At 33.6% G+C, this 15,089-nt stretch overlaps 2 protein-coding genes across 2 annotated transcripts; both read left to right on the top strand.

The window, feature by feature from the left end:
- Positions 1 to 2,589: 2,589 nt before the first annotated feature.
- LOC111242017 lies at positions 2,590 to 5,993 on the top strand. The gene is made up of 3 exons (XM_022783074.1): positions 2,590 to 3,005; positions 3,130 to 3,516; positions 4,074 to 5,993. Exons 1-3 carry the CDS (start codon positions 2,796 to 2,798, stop codon positions 5,460 to 5,462), a joined length of 1,986 nt encoding a protein of 661 aa, XP_022638795.1. The 5' UTR covers positions 2,590 to 2,795; the 3' UTR covers positions 5,463 to 5,993.
- Positions 5,994 to 12,741: 6,748 nt separating this feature from the next.
- On the top strand, positions 12,742 to 14,483 carry LOC106769589 (serine carboxypeptidase-like 50). Its single transcript, XM_014655268.2, has one exon. It carries the CDS (start codon positions 12,895 to 12,897, stop codon positions 14,215 to 14,217), a length of 1,323 nt encoding a protein of 440 aa, XP_014510754.1. The 5' UTR covers positions 12,742 to 12,894; the 3' UTR covers positions 14,218 to 14,483.
- Positions 14,484 to 15,089: the final 606 nt, after the last annotated feature.

The following is a 15,089-nucleotide window of genomic DNA, read 5'->3' as shown; positions in this document are numbered from 1 at the left end:
AATGACTATGAGGTTCTTTCCTTCTGACACACCATTTTGTTATGGAGTATATACAATGATAAGTTGTTGCTCTATGCTTTCATCTTCGCAAAATTTGTCAAACTCGTTAGATGTGTACTCCTTGCCACAATCACTTCTAAGTACTTTTATCTTTTTTCCACTTTGGTTCTTGACTAGGACCTTGAATTTCTTGAATACTCCAAAGACTTCTGACTTTGCCTTTAAGAAATAGACCCATGTCATTTTGTGCTCATGTTTGTTGTGGTCATAAGTGGTGGCTAGTTAGCTGGTGGTGTGTTTGTTCTGTATGCGTGGTTCAATGTGTGGTAATGGTGCTTGTGATTGTTGCTTGTGTGATGGTGTTGCTTGTCATTGGTGGTAGAGGTGCTCTTTGTTGGTATGGATCATTTATCTTTGGAGTTTTGCTAGTGATGTTGTGGTACGTAATGGTGGTTCTTGTTGGAGGTGGTGACTGCTGGTGTTTAGGGTGGTTTTGTGTTTAGTATATTTCGATTTGCTTTTGGTGGTTGTGGTTGCTCATGATTGTGGTTTAAGGTGGTGTTGCTCTTACTATGGTCTCCTCTAGTTATATATTTTTTATGGCTAAGAGAAACTTAATTGTTTATTTCTATGAGTATTTTTCTCCTTAATGTAGTTTATTTATTTGATTTAACATGATCAATTTATGGTTATAATTTATTTTTGTTGTATGGTTTAGAATTTAATTATTTATATTAGGAGTTTTAGCTTAAAATTAAGGTTTAATACTTATTTTGATCCCTCTTTTCGGGAGGTTTGTTCAAAGTGGTCCTCCCTTTTTTAAAAAGTTAACTAAAGTCCTACTTTTTGTAAAAACTCTGCAAGTTAGTCCTTTTTGCTAACGGCGTTAATTCTGCTAACAACAAAACTGCCCAACTGGCAAATATTTGATGATGTGTAACATTTTGATTGTGCTGACATTGTTATGTGTTAAAAAAAATTATTAATTGTGACATGAAATGTAATAAAATTAGGGTTACACATTCCATGTCACAATTAATAATTTTTTTTAACATATAACAGTGCCAGCATAATCAAAATGTTATACATCATCAAATATTTACCAGCTGGGCAGCTCTGCCGTTAGCAGAATTAACGCCGTTAGCAAAAAGGACTAACTTGCACAGTTTTTACAAAAAGTAGGACTTTAGTGAACTTTTTAAAACAGAGATGACCATTTTGAACAAACCCCCCGAAAAGAGAGACCAAAATAGGTATTAAACCTAAAATTAATTAATTTGTGTACCAAAATTATAAAATGTAATTTAAACATGTTTAAATATTTGAAAACTTATGTTAATATGCTGATAGTATTAGATAAAATTATGATTTAATATAAAACTAATTTTGTTATACTTAAATTTAAGGCTAATTGTAACATGTTTAATTTTATGAGAAATTATCTGTTATCCTAATGACAAATTATAATAAGTTAGTACAAAATGTAGTACAATATTGTTTTCTAAAATTAGCATGAATTTAATTTAAATATAATTATAACATAATCATTTTCTTTAAATTATCATTAACAGATAAATAAAATTGTAAATTTATAATCTAAATTTTGTAATTTATTATAATTATAATTAGCTCTGAATTGTAAATTTATAGTTTTTTATAATTAATTCTTAATTGTAAATTTATATAATTTAATAATTTATATTTTTATGAAATTTGTAAAGGTAAATACAATTAATAAAAAATTGAGAATTATAGAGATTTATTTTTGAAATGGTTTGTGAAATGCACACAAGATGTATTGACCAGTGTATTTTTCTGACAAAGATATTAAATTTCCATATGGAAGTAGCAGTGTTGAGTATTGCTTATGTACAAAATGTGTTTGATGTCAACTCTAAATATTTTAGAATTTGTATTGGAGAAAGAGTGTCGTTGGAACAATCATGTGATATAATTCGGATAAGACCTAAACTATTTATTATGTTGTGGGAGTGTTTAAGGATAACCATTTTGGTAAAAAATATATTTCTATTAATCAGTGAGGAACAAGTTTCTAAGTTTGTTCATGTTATTGAATATAACTTCAAGAATTCATCTATTTGAAAAAATGGTTCCTTGAAAATTTCATAATGTGTTAGAATATAATAAGATCTTATATTTTAACAATTCTTTTTAATAAATTTTTGATAATAAAATATGTATCATTGTTTAAAACGGATCAATCACATTATTACATATACATTCTCAAAAAATTATCAAAAAAAATTATTAAAAAAACCATTCTCAATATAATATGAAGACAAAAATTTGTAATCCAACCTCATGTTCTAAACGATCTATTTTATTCATAATTTAAGGTAATATCTTCTGAACTATATAATAACTTCACATACATAATCAATTACTTCTTATTTACATTACCATTTTTTACCCTTTAGAATTTTTTTAAGTTAATAGATAACACTCGTGTACGTGTTAAGGTAATATTTTATTTATTATTTAATTTAAAAATTATTATAATTAAATAATTATAAAAGAAGCATGAAAAATGCATATAGCACTGAGAAGTGAAGATAGGAGGAGGCGTGAGTAGTATCTGCTAAACCTACGAATTCCAATGCGCCGTCATACGCTAGTGGTCTACCTCCGCGGCTGTACCACGTATTTTGGAACGTCTTCGTAGAAGTCGCGTTGAAAATGCGCCTTTTCAGCTTAAGATACATTATACCTGCAATCAACTTTACGTGAAGTGTCGCAGAAACTTGGGACCAACGCAATTTTCGAAGAAGACACTCATGAGGACGCGAACAAATTCCCGACCAAACCACCAAGAAGGTTCCAGAACCACGCGCGTCATGGATCACCTCAGAGACTCTCTCGTTTCTCAACTCAAGAAACTCGACCCTTCGCTTTCCCTCCACACGCGCCACTACGCCCTCATCGAACGCCGCCTCCGCGACCTTTTTCCCGCGTTCCACACCCCCACGCACCCTCCATATGCATTGGTATCGTTATCGTTTTTTTTTTTTCGTTTTGTTTTTCGGATTTCGGATTTTGGATTCGTAATGCTGTGCGTTTACGTTACTATATGAATGTGTGCGATGTTATTTATTTATTTATTTTTTGTAGATGATACGTAGTGCGATATTAGGGTTGGAGGATGAGACGGGGTCGACGGAGGAAGCGATATCGGAGTACATTAAGAGGGAGTACAGTGATTTACCGTGGGCTCATGCAAGGATTCTAGGTCTGCAATTGGAGAATCTTTGTGAGATAGGGGAGATTGCGCGCGTTTCCGGTTGGAGGTATGTGCTGAAGGTTGAGGATGAAGTGAAGGAACAATGTGAGGGTAGCGAGAAGAAGAATAAGAGGGGCAAACGGAGAAGTAATAAACGTGGCGAGACAGGGAGTGCTGAAGAAGAATGCAAAAAGGGACGGGTACTAGGGCTTGGAAAACAAAGTCAACAACACCAGGAAGTAGAACTGCAAAGGGGTTTAGTAGAGTCACAAAATCAGGTAATGCAACATTTGGTAAAATCTTGATTTTGATGTGGTTGTTTTGTTTTTATTGGGAGGGTTTACGGTTTGAACTACCTACTATCTGTGTTTATGTGTTTATGGATTATAGACTTTCTCTTTCAAATGATAATATTCTAGTTCTTGTCTCTTTTTTGGTCATTTTGCTTGCTTGTTATAAATTAACCGGGAAAGGACATTTTAAGGAGAGTAGTAGGAGACAGATTGAGGATTTGAATCTCTTGAACTTTGTTCCAAACCTCTCTATGATTTTTTTTTTTTTTTCTTTTTTTCAGTTTTCAATCTGTTTTACTCAATCTAGCTAATTATATTATAATGGCTAGCTTGCCCCTAAAAAGTGTTCCATGTTATCCTTCCGTTCACTATGGTAAACCCGCTTTATTTTGTTTCCCTTAACTTTTCTTAATCTTTTGAGAGTCATTGATGTCAATACTTTATTAAATTATTCTTGAAATGTAACAGTAAATGTGAATCCTTGTCCGTTGTATTTGACTCTGGATTATACAGATAAGTTCTAAAAGTTAATGTCAAAACAGGATTCCAGTTTGCATTTGGAAACAACTTGTTCCTCCCAGCCAACATCATTGGAGTGCATACCAGCAGCTGCAAACCCGTTATCACCTGCACAATTGCAACAGCAAAGGCCTTGTAATGGGACTTCAGAAAGTAATCTGGATACAGTAGACAAGATTTCGGGTTCATTATCTTTGAATGTTGATGTATGCAAGCAAGATACGACACTTATGACTGTGCATCATCATCAATCCAGAGAGAGGGAGCCTAGTGGGTTTAAGCAAATTGCAGATCACGAGGGGAAGTCGTTGTTGCCCTCATGTGATACTACTGTTGCCGAGCAAGGGACAAATGAGGAGAAAACTGATGAAAGGTGCCCGTCACAACCACAAGGTCAAGGTACAACTAGAGGAAGGGGTCGTAGGCTAAACAGAAATGCCAATTGCTGCAATCAGAGGATACACCTACATGATCAAGCTGAACATCTGATGTGTTCTTCACATTCAAACCAAAAAGAATCTAGAGAAGCACCTAATTTTCCTGTTAATCCATCGGACAATTTTGGTCAGCAATATTCGGTTCCTACTTCAGAAGGCCCTATGTCCTGGGATTATGGGCAGAGGGCTCCAAAACGTCCTAGAGGAAGGCCTCGAAAGTTACAGCCTGTAGCAAATTGTGCCGTAGTGACATTGTTGCCTTCAGATGATGGGAATCTTCACGAACATAAGCCAAATGCAAACGAAATGGAGAAGCAGGATCAGTATGGCGGGGGTAGAGGTTTAGGGAGATTTGGTCGGGGTAGAGGTAGGGGCAGACCTCGTACACTAAATAGAAAAGCTAATCAATGTGACGAGCAATTAGAACAAGGACAATCTAAGCAGCTTGGTCGAGGTAGAGGCAGAGGTCGTCGTGGCAGGCCACCAAAACTGAATGAAAATCCAATCCAATATGAGAAGCAACGAGAAGAAGATCAACATCAGAAGCACGGTCGAGGAAGGGGGAGGCCCCCTAAACTGATTCGGAACATAATCAATTATGAGGCACAATTATCAGAAGTTCAATCTAAAGAACAGGATGTTCGAGCTAGAGGTCGTGGAAGGCCTCCTAAACCAAATCAACATACAAATCAATTTGAGGACCAATTGCAATCTCCTAGTTCAGGGAGAAATGATAACCAAAGTTTGGAGCAGAAGCAGTTCAATGTACGAAGTCCGGTAAGGTGTCATGAATCAGAGTCAGGAGAGGCAAAGTCACCTGCAAAATTAAGGCAGGAATTGGAATCAAAATATGGGTCGGGTGAGGTTTCCGGGTCAAACGTTGAAGAAAATGATAACCCATGGCGGTTAATGCCAGTACAACGTAAAGTTCAAGGTATCGATGGATGCTGGCCACTTAGACAATATCAGAAATAGAATCGAGTTATCAGTACTTGGAATACAAGCATGACAATATCAGGACAGGGTCTCATAATTCACTTTGCAGGTTTTATGGAAGCATGAAAAACCCGGTTAATTTAAAACCACTCATGATAACCTTCTGGGTCTGTCGGGAAAAGTTGCTCTAGCTGATCCTTTTTCTCAGTAGGTATATTTTGTTAAATGCAAGTCTGATAGATTCTTGTAGCTCTTCGTGTCTTTTCTCTTGGTATTGATGGTGAAAGTAATTCAAACATTCTGTCTCCATTATATGTCAAACATTCTTGGCTTTCGGATGAACCAACCATCATTGAAATTCGGAGCTCTATCTCCCTATTTTTCGATGAGGAACAATAAAGCTGCTGAGGATTGCTATTGACCAAAAACTTTAGGTACTTGTGATCGATGTGTTTTGATGGGCAGGCACAAGATGGTGTGTTTGTGTGTGTTGAAAGCATGCTAACTTTGGAATTTCGTTGTTTTGTATATGAAATAAATGAATTTTGCCATATACCTATATACTTCCCCAACCCTAGTTTGAATTTCCAATCTTTAATTCATTTTGGTCTGTTGAAGAATAATCTTAAGTGATAAAAGTTAAGAAACAAAGTGAAGATTTTGCTCAATACTGTAGAGTTGGTGATAAACAATCAGTTAAAATGTGTTTTGGTTGATTAAGTATTCCATGAATTCTCAGGAGGATCTGAAATTTTATTACCATCATATTCATCCTTGGGTTGTTGTGGTCTTCTGATAGGAAAATTTACACGCTCGGTGTATTTTATTTTTATAATTTCCAAAATCAGTAGATTTAAAAAAATTGCACATGTAAATACTTTCACAAACAATTTAAAAAGAAATCATGCTTAAAAAAACTACTGTGTTTTTATGTTAACCGTGTTTCTATGTAAGTTTGTATTTAATTAAGTTGAGTACTAGATAAATTTGGAAGTTTTTGAAAATTTTCAATTGAATTCTTATTAAATTTTTGTAGCTTATTAAGTCTTTAATTTTAAAATTTTTCAATTGAGTATAAATTTTTCTATTAATTATGTGATGTAACAATTATCTTATTCTATCACTAGTTTGAATGTCATCACATAATATTTTTCTATAAACGACTACTATAATTAGAATATCTTAAATATTTATAGTGTTTAAAAAAATTGTTTTAAAGTTAATAAAAATTATAGAATATTAAAATTAAAAAATAAATATAAAATTACAAATTTTAAAAATATAAAATTACAAAATTAAAAAAGTATAAACTTATAAAATTATAAAATATAAAATCAAGAAATTAAAAAAAATATATGAAAATATAAAGCATAAAATTAAAAAATTAAAAAAAAAAAAAAATATATATATATATATATATATATATATATATATATATTTTAATTTTGTAGCATGAAAAAAAGGTTAATTAACCTTTTCACATGGATTGGATAGAGTAGCTCTTCCTAATGTGAGACGTGCTTATGATAAGTTCAACGTTTTTTATGATTATTTTACTCTTAATTTTCAAGAAACGAGTCTTATGTTCATATAAAGTATTTACTAAATTTGAACCAAATTAAAATATTTTTTAATTGAACTATACTAAATTTGAACCAAATTACAATGTTTTCAAATTAAAAAACAAAAAAATTGATTGAATTCAATTAAGACGGGTACAATTAAAACTCAGTTAAGTCATCCTCAGCCTAAAATTGATCAAATTAGGCCAAAGAGGCCACAAACGAAACTCAATCAAGTCGATCTAGATCAAAAATCGACCGAGTCTAATCCAGTAAAAAATGAACAAATTAGATTGGAACGACCACAGCCGAAACTCATTCAATTCAATTATGACTGAAAATTGGCTAAAAATCGGTCGAATTTGGTTAGGACGGCCATGACCGAAACTTAGTCGAGTTGGTTCTGATTGAAATTGGTCGAATTCAACCGAGATGAATCTGGTTGAAAATTAGCAGACTAGGACAAACATGAATGGTCAAGACGTCCCAATAAAAATTGATCATTTTCAATAGAGTCAAGTCTAGCAAAAAAGTTGGTCGAATTTGACCAAGTCGAACACGTCCAAAACTTAGTCAAGTCTGTCTCAACCAAAATTTAACTAAGTCGACCCTTGCCAAAATCAACCTAATCAATTCTAGTCAAAAGTTAATCAAATTCAATAGAATTGATCTCGACCAATGTTTAGTCTAATTTATAGTAGCCAAATTAAATTGTATGAGACTAAATTGTAATTTTAAAAACTCTCAGACAAATAAAATATATAAAATAAAGGCTTAATACCGCTTTTGGTCCCTAGTTTGAGAGGATTTGTTCAATATGGTCCTACATTTTTTTCCCATAACAATTGGTTCCACCTTTTGAAGAAACTGTTCAATTGAGTCCTTTTTGTTCATAGTGGTCCCATATTCAAGTTTAAATTGTTTATTGTAATCCTTATTGTATACGATGATGACATGATTTTTAACATAACATTATGTCAGGACTCTTAAAATAACATTTGGATAGGTGAATGCATGAAAAAACTTATTGACGTCGTAACCAGCACCGTTAGAAAATTGACGTCATAACAAAAAGGAGTCAATTGAACAGTTTTTTCAAAAAGTGGGATCAACTGTTATTAAAAAATAAAGGTAGGACTATATTGAACAAAACCTCCCAAACTAGGGACCAAAAGCGGTATTAAGCCTAAAATAAATTAGTTTTAAATTAATTAATAGTTAACTAATTTATAGGTTCAATTTCTAAAACTGAATTATAAAATAATACAGTTCAGGTTTTATATATATAACCCTCTTTGTGTTTAATAATTAGTATAGTTTGGCCTGCATGATTATTAAAATTAAAAGTCAAATATGGTTCAAATTTAAATCCTACATAAAGTGACTCGTTAGAATAGCACAAAAACCAAAATGAAGTTAACTAGAATTTTTAGCATTAAGAAACTCAGAAAACAACAAAAGTCATTAAATTAACAAACTATGCTTCTTTCTATTGAATCTTGTCTTAATAAGAGCAATTTAGCTATAGGTTACTTCGAAGCCTTTAACTTTGTATTATAATAGCAAAACTCCAAACAAATAATAAAATCTATGCATAACTATTGGCTTGTAAGTCTAACAAAAAACCAATTATAGTCCATGATTATACCCAATACTTGCAGTCAAATGAACACTTTTTTTAGGAATATACTGCATTTAAAACGAAGTAGCAGTACAGTCAGCACACAAGGCCTGCAACACTTGAGAGGGTACTTAATATTTAAATATATTTGAGATGTAAGATTATACTAAAAAGAATTGCTTAGTCGGTGTTTACTCACTGGCCAATTCAGAAAATCTATCCGTTATTTATTTGGTTATTTATTAAATATTCAAAAAAATTTATAAATATTTTACAATTTACGGATATTTGTAAATACGTATATATATTAAAAAAATATTTTATACATTTTTAAAAATATAAAATATACTATAAATTAAAATTTAATTTTAAATAAATTCAACATAATAAAATATAAATTATCTTAATATTAATAAAATATAAATTAAATTTTAATAATATTATAATTTATAATTAAAATATGTGTTATTTATTATTTACGAAAAATAAACATCTATAAATATCATTTATTATAGATTTTATATACAGATAATCCCACGATAATCTTTGTTTCTATTTTTTCTATATTCACTTCCTGACGTATCAAGTCATTCATTATCTCCTTATTCGAGGGAAAGTACTCTTTATACAATTTTACGAGCTACGATTTGAGATGAATTCTATGTTCACATGAAGAGAAATGTGTAGACAAATTTGAGAGGAAATGCGAGATGATGTACTTTTCACTCACTCATGGATGTGGTCAGATTTGGAGGAATCCAATCCAAAAATTCTAAAGTGCCCCTATATATGAAAGTAATTCTAGTTGTTTAGGCAAGTATTTGTTGTTTTTTATTGCAGGATTGATGGTAGATGAAGAAGATAAGGTTGATGGAAGATGAAGAAGAAAGTGGTTGATGAAAAGAACAAGTGTTTGAAGCTGGAGAAGATGAAGAAGAACAAAGTGTATTCGGTTTCAATGGGCATTTATTCGATTCCAGCCCCATGAAGAACAACAAAGGCAAGCTGTATTCGGTTCCAAGGAACCTGTATTTAGTTCCAACCCCATGAAGAACAACAAAGGCAAGGTGTATTCAGTTCCCATTGCCTAGTATTCGATTCCACGCGTATGAAGAAAGAGAACTGAAGTTGTATTCGGTTCCGGTGGTTGATATTCAATTCCAGTGCTATGAAGAAGAAGAAGGGAAGCTGTATTCGGTTCCCATGGGTTCGTATTCAGTTAACCATTGTTGAGACAAAAGCCCTCCATTCCCAAGTTGTGTATTCAATTCCCATGGTTGTGGTGTCGACATTGGACCTTGTATTGGGCTCCAATGGGTGTATTCGGTTCGCATGGAGGAATTTCCTTGCAAGCTTGGTTGTTATGGCGCCATTTTGACAAAGGTGGAGGTTGCAAGGTTGGTGGTCTACACATCTGACGAAGCTCGACGATGCAGCGTGGCGTTTGGTTCGAAGGTTGGTGGTGGAAGCCCTTTGCGACATTACAAAGCCCTAATTTTAATAACAAGCCATGAAGAAAATGAAACTATGAAACACGAAGAAAGACGATGCGATGTGAACCTTTTCCTTCTCCTTCTCGGAGATGAGAGCGGTTTGGCGAAAGAACTTTTGCTCCTGCGCGAACTGGAACCGAAAATAGAGAGTAATTAATTGGAGGAGAATTGCGGTGGAATAGCAGGAATAAATTACCTCACGAGAAACCTCTTCGGCGTGGCGTTGGTGATTGACGTGGGTAGGGATGACAACGGGTCGGGTCGAGCACGGATAATGCCTACTCATAATCTGACCTGACAAAAAAAAAATCCACCCGCTACCCGACCCGCTATCCGCACGGATACCCGCTTAAAAAATATCCACAGATATTTTAAAACCCACGGATACCCGCAAATATTTAAAAAATATAATTTTATAAATTATTAAAATAAAATTTAAATAGAATTACAAAAAAATTATATAAAATATAATATAAATTAAAATTTAATTTTTGTTTCGGTTGAATTGGTCCGAGGGTCAGTCGTCCTTCTTTGCTTTGTTCTCTTTTGATCTTCAATCCTTTCTGAGAATGTCATCCACTCCGATGGGTTGTTGACGTGCAGAAGACACTCCGACGTTCAAGATATAAGAGGTCTAAATTTTATTATGATAGAAGAGAAAGATTGTACCTAGACATCAATTGTATATTTATAGAGCCTATGACAGATAAGTCCATTGATTAGCCATTAGTGTAGTATATGTTTAGGCAATCAAACCCAATAATCAATAATTAATACCGTATATTTTGTAAAGAGTAAGACAACCTGACCTATTAATACTGGTTAATTGTCCATAAATGACAATTAATTCCAATCGGTATACTTCTTATAGTACAGTTTTAATTAAATTTAACCTTGTAAAATATAAATTAGTGTTAATTTTAATTAAATTTAACTTAATAAAATAAAAATTAAGTTTTTCTTTTTATTTTTTGCGGGTAGCGGATATTTGCGGGTACGAATAGTATAATACCCGCACCCGACCCGTTTATAAGCGGGTATTAAAATACCCGCTATCTACAGGTTTCGGATAGTAAATATTCACGGGTATGAACTATCCGTCGCGAATTTTATCCGCGGATATTCGTGGGTGCGGATTTTTTGTCATCCCTAGACGTGGGTTTATTCGGTGATCCACTTGCGACATTGGTTGGGATAAGAGAGAGGATGCCATGGCTTCTGGTTGAGATAGGAGTGGCTCCAGGCGGTGTCGGATTTAGTCTTGTAATCAACTTCTCCGTTCGGGATTCGCTTGCTCAACCTCATGCCTCCTCCTTCTTCCCCCTCCATCACATAGATTCTCATCTTCACCTCTTTCTCTCTCTAACACTGTCTATGTTTGACCCTTTTTCAACTACGAACATAATGATGAATGAAAAATACTATAAAATCTCGTCAATTTTTAAATTCTGAAAGGTAACTAAATTAGATTTTAAATTATTTTTTAAATAAATAAGGAAAACATATGTGTATAGAATAAATAATTTTTAGAATTTTAATATAGATAATTTTGTTTATTAAAGATAGATTAATTGGATTAAGAAAAATAATTATACAAAAATATTACAATTAAAATAAAATTTGTATAATATTAAAATTAATTTTAATAATTAATATTAATTTTTTACTCTTTATAAACTTTTTACAATTAAATATAAGGTTAACAATTTAATTCACTCTTAAATTCATTCAAATCTATCTATTCACTCTCTCCGGATTCCTCTTTCCCAAATGAACAAAAGCTAAAAGATTTCCACAATTTATACTATTTGAAGGAGAAACATTCTTCCTTTACAAAGACAAAGTCAACATAATTGATAGACCAAAATCATAGAAATCAAAATACAAAATTTAAGGTGATTTTTTTTTTTAAGAACACAATGAAATAACACCTTTTATGTTACGACTACATGTAATAAGAGAATAAAGTAAAAAGAAGAAATAACTAGAAATTATTCCATTATACAAAAAATATGAGTAGGACTTATTTTTACTAAAATAATAATATGATGACACTCTTTTACATTCATTTGATATTTTCTAAATAATATTTTCTACTCGTAACATGACGGTACGTAGTATGTCAGCCTTGTCACCAAATTGTTTTAAACCCTGGACCAGTTTCTTCACATATGCAATAATAAGACACATTATAATTACCCTCTCATATTTTCAGATTGCAATGAACCTTTCTAGCATCAGGTTACATTAATGCTTTTGTTTCATCATGATTATTTATAATTACAACATAAGAATTATTCATATTTTAATTTTGTTTTTTGAATGAACAGGTATAATGTATTATATTCAAAGAGTAAAAAAAAAAGAGATAATGTATATATTTTCATTGGAAAATTTAATGTGAACTTTTCTCTTCAACTGGGGTATATATTTCGATTGGAAATTTAATAAAATTTTTCTTTAATATGTTAAACAAGAAATTCATAGGACAAATATATAGTTTAAGATATTCAATAAAGTAAGAGGACAAAAGTATTCCGATTTTTAAAAATAAAGTTATTTATCATTTAATCCTAAAAACGTTGATTGCGCTATAAAACAGTAGTGCCATTGCGGTCAGTGTATACACACTCTCATGGAGTCAAGTCGACGACTTCTACCTCCTTATTCCTGAAGGCACTATCTATCTCTCTCTTCTTCTCTTCTGTTTCGTTTTCTGTCCGTATCCAAACCCAACGTTCTTTTCAATATTTGTACATTGCCAATTCGCACATTGAAATATACGCCACCAGATAATGGAGTCAGCCATCCACAAGTCCCACATCGTCAAAAACCATCTTCTCCTCTTCTTCTTCTGCTTATTTCTATGCCTGTCTGATTCACAATCAAGAAGCCATTCATTCCCCAAAGAAGCCCTCCCCAGCAGGCATGGTTACCTACCAATCAATCCTACTTCTGCTTCTGCAATTTTCTACGCTTTCTATGAAGCCCAAAACTCCACTTTGCCTGTCTCCCAAACCCCACTTCTCATTTGGCTCCAAGGTGGCCCTGGCTGCTCCTCCATGCTTGGCAACTTGTACGAACTTGGACCATGGCGAGTCACCCAATCCCTCACCCTTCAGCCCAACCCTGGTTCCTGGAACAGAATTTTTGGCCTTCTTTTTCTTGATAGTCCCATTGGATCTGGCTTCAGTGTGGCCTCAACCCCAGAAGAGATCCCAAGAGATCAAAACGCGGTTGCCAAACACCTNTTTGCTGCTATAACCAACTTTCTTCAACTGGATCCTCTTTTCAAGCATCGCCCTATTTATATTACTGGAGAAAGCTATGCTGGCAAGTATGTGCCTGCAATTGGGTACTATATATTGAAGAAAAATGAAAACTTGGATGCTTCCCAAAGAGTGAATCTGGCCGGTGTAGCTATTGGGGATGGGTTAACAGACCCCGAAACTCAAGTTCTCTCTCATGCTGTGAATGCTTACTATGCTGGATTGATCAACGAGAGGCAGAAGAATGAGTTGGAAAAAGGTCAACTGGAAGCTGTTGGGTTGATCCAAATGAGGAATTGGAGTGAAGCAACAGATGCGAGAAACAAGGTGTTGAGAAGGTTGCAGGACATGACAGGGTTGGCTACTTTGTATGACTATACAAGAAAGACTCCGTACGAGGATGATCTGGTTGAACGGTTCTTGAACATTCCGGAGGTGAAGAAGACACTGGGGGTGAAGGAATCGTTTGTGTATGAGATATGCAGTGATGTTGTTGGGAAGGCATTACACGGTGATGTGATGAAAAGTGTGAAACAGATGGTGGAATACTTGGTGAGGAAGAGCAGGGTGTTGCTTTATCAAGGTGAGTATGATTTGAGGGATGGAGTGGTCCAAACAGAGGTTTGGGTTAAGACAATGAAATGGGAAGGGATAGAAGAGTTTCTTAATGCTGAAAGGAAGATATGGAAGGTTAATGGAGAGCTTGCTGGCTATGTGCAGTCTTGGAAGTCTCTCACCAATGTTGTCGTTTTGGGAGCTGGCCATCTTCTTCCCACTGACCAACCTCTTCATTCTCAAGCTATGATTGAAGGTTGGGTTCTCCAAAAGCCTTTGTTTAAAAGCGTGTAACAGGAGAATGCATCATGAAATTCCACTTAGTTAAGCGAAACTATAGTGAGTAAGAGTGCGAATACAGGTGACCTTGAAGAATGTCATTGAAAGAACTGTATTTCCTAGTGAATTAGTGACTGTTGTTTCTTTCTCAAATGTTTTTTTTTCCTGTAATTCTTTGTGACGATTCTAAAGCTATTTGGGTGGATGAAATCTAAAATTGATAGACAAGATTTGTCATTATCAGTTTTTATTAATGTTGATGCATACAGGAGATTTTGCAGTTTTGTGCAATAATCTAAATTTATATTATTGTAAGTTTATTAAAATGAACAATGTTAAATTCAAATTCATATGTTTAAATTTTAAATTTAATTTATTTAATTTGGATCAAATTTAGTTCAAATATTTTTTAGATTTTGAAAATTCAGAACAAGGTGCATCTAAAGTTAAGCTAAGGTGGTTGAAAATTAGGTTGTTAAATCAATCTAAATTAAGGTATTAAATCAGTCTAAATCAAGGTAAAGTAGCATTAGTTTGGGATTGAAGGTTAATTGAGTCAGTCTAAGATGAAGGTTGAACCAAATCATCTTAAGAAGAATCGAGTTTGCATGGATCAAAGGTTAAGTTGTGACATTCCAAGAAGAAGGTTTAGTCAAATCGACCTAGGTAGAGTCGAGTCTACCTATATCGAAGGTTGAGCTGAGTCAACCTGAGCCAAATGGTCACCCAATCAACTTGAGTTGAAAAATCAATACTAGTTGGCATGAATTGAAAGTCGAGCTGAGTTATCTCGAACCGAGGGTGGAGCCAAGTCATCCTTACCTGAAAACCTAACCAAGTGGACCCCGATCGAAGGTCAAGTCGAGTTGTCTCGAGTTAGAGATCAG

Source organism: Vigna radiata, chromosome 7 (assembly GCF_000741045.1).
Source record: "Vigna radiata var. radiata cultivar VC1973A chromosome 7, Vradiata_ver6, whole genome shotgun sequence".
NCBI lineage: Eukaryota > Viridiplantae > Streptophyta > Magnoliopsida > Fabales > Fabaceae > Vigna > Vigna radiata.
This window is presented reverse-complemented; position numbering and strand designations above follow the sequence as displayed.

What these genes read in the sequence shown, in the direction of transcription:
- LOC111242017 (XM_022783074.1), top strand. Translation starts at nt 2,796, where the DNA reads ATGAGGACGCGAACAAATTCCCGACCAAACCACCAAGAAGGTTCCAGA. An exon ending in CGCACCCTCCATATGCATTG is followed by an intron (nt 3,006 to 3,129) that starts GTATCGTTATCG and finishes TATTTTTTGTAG; the next exon opens with ATGATACGTAGTGCGATATT. An exon ending in TAGTAGAGTCACAAAATCAG is followed by an intron (nt 3,517 to 4,073) that starts GTAATGCAACAT and finishes ATGTCAAAACAG; the next exon opens with GATTCCAGTTTGCATTTGGA.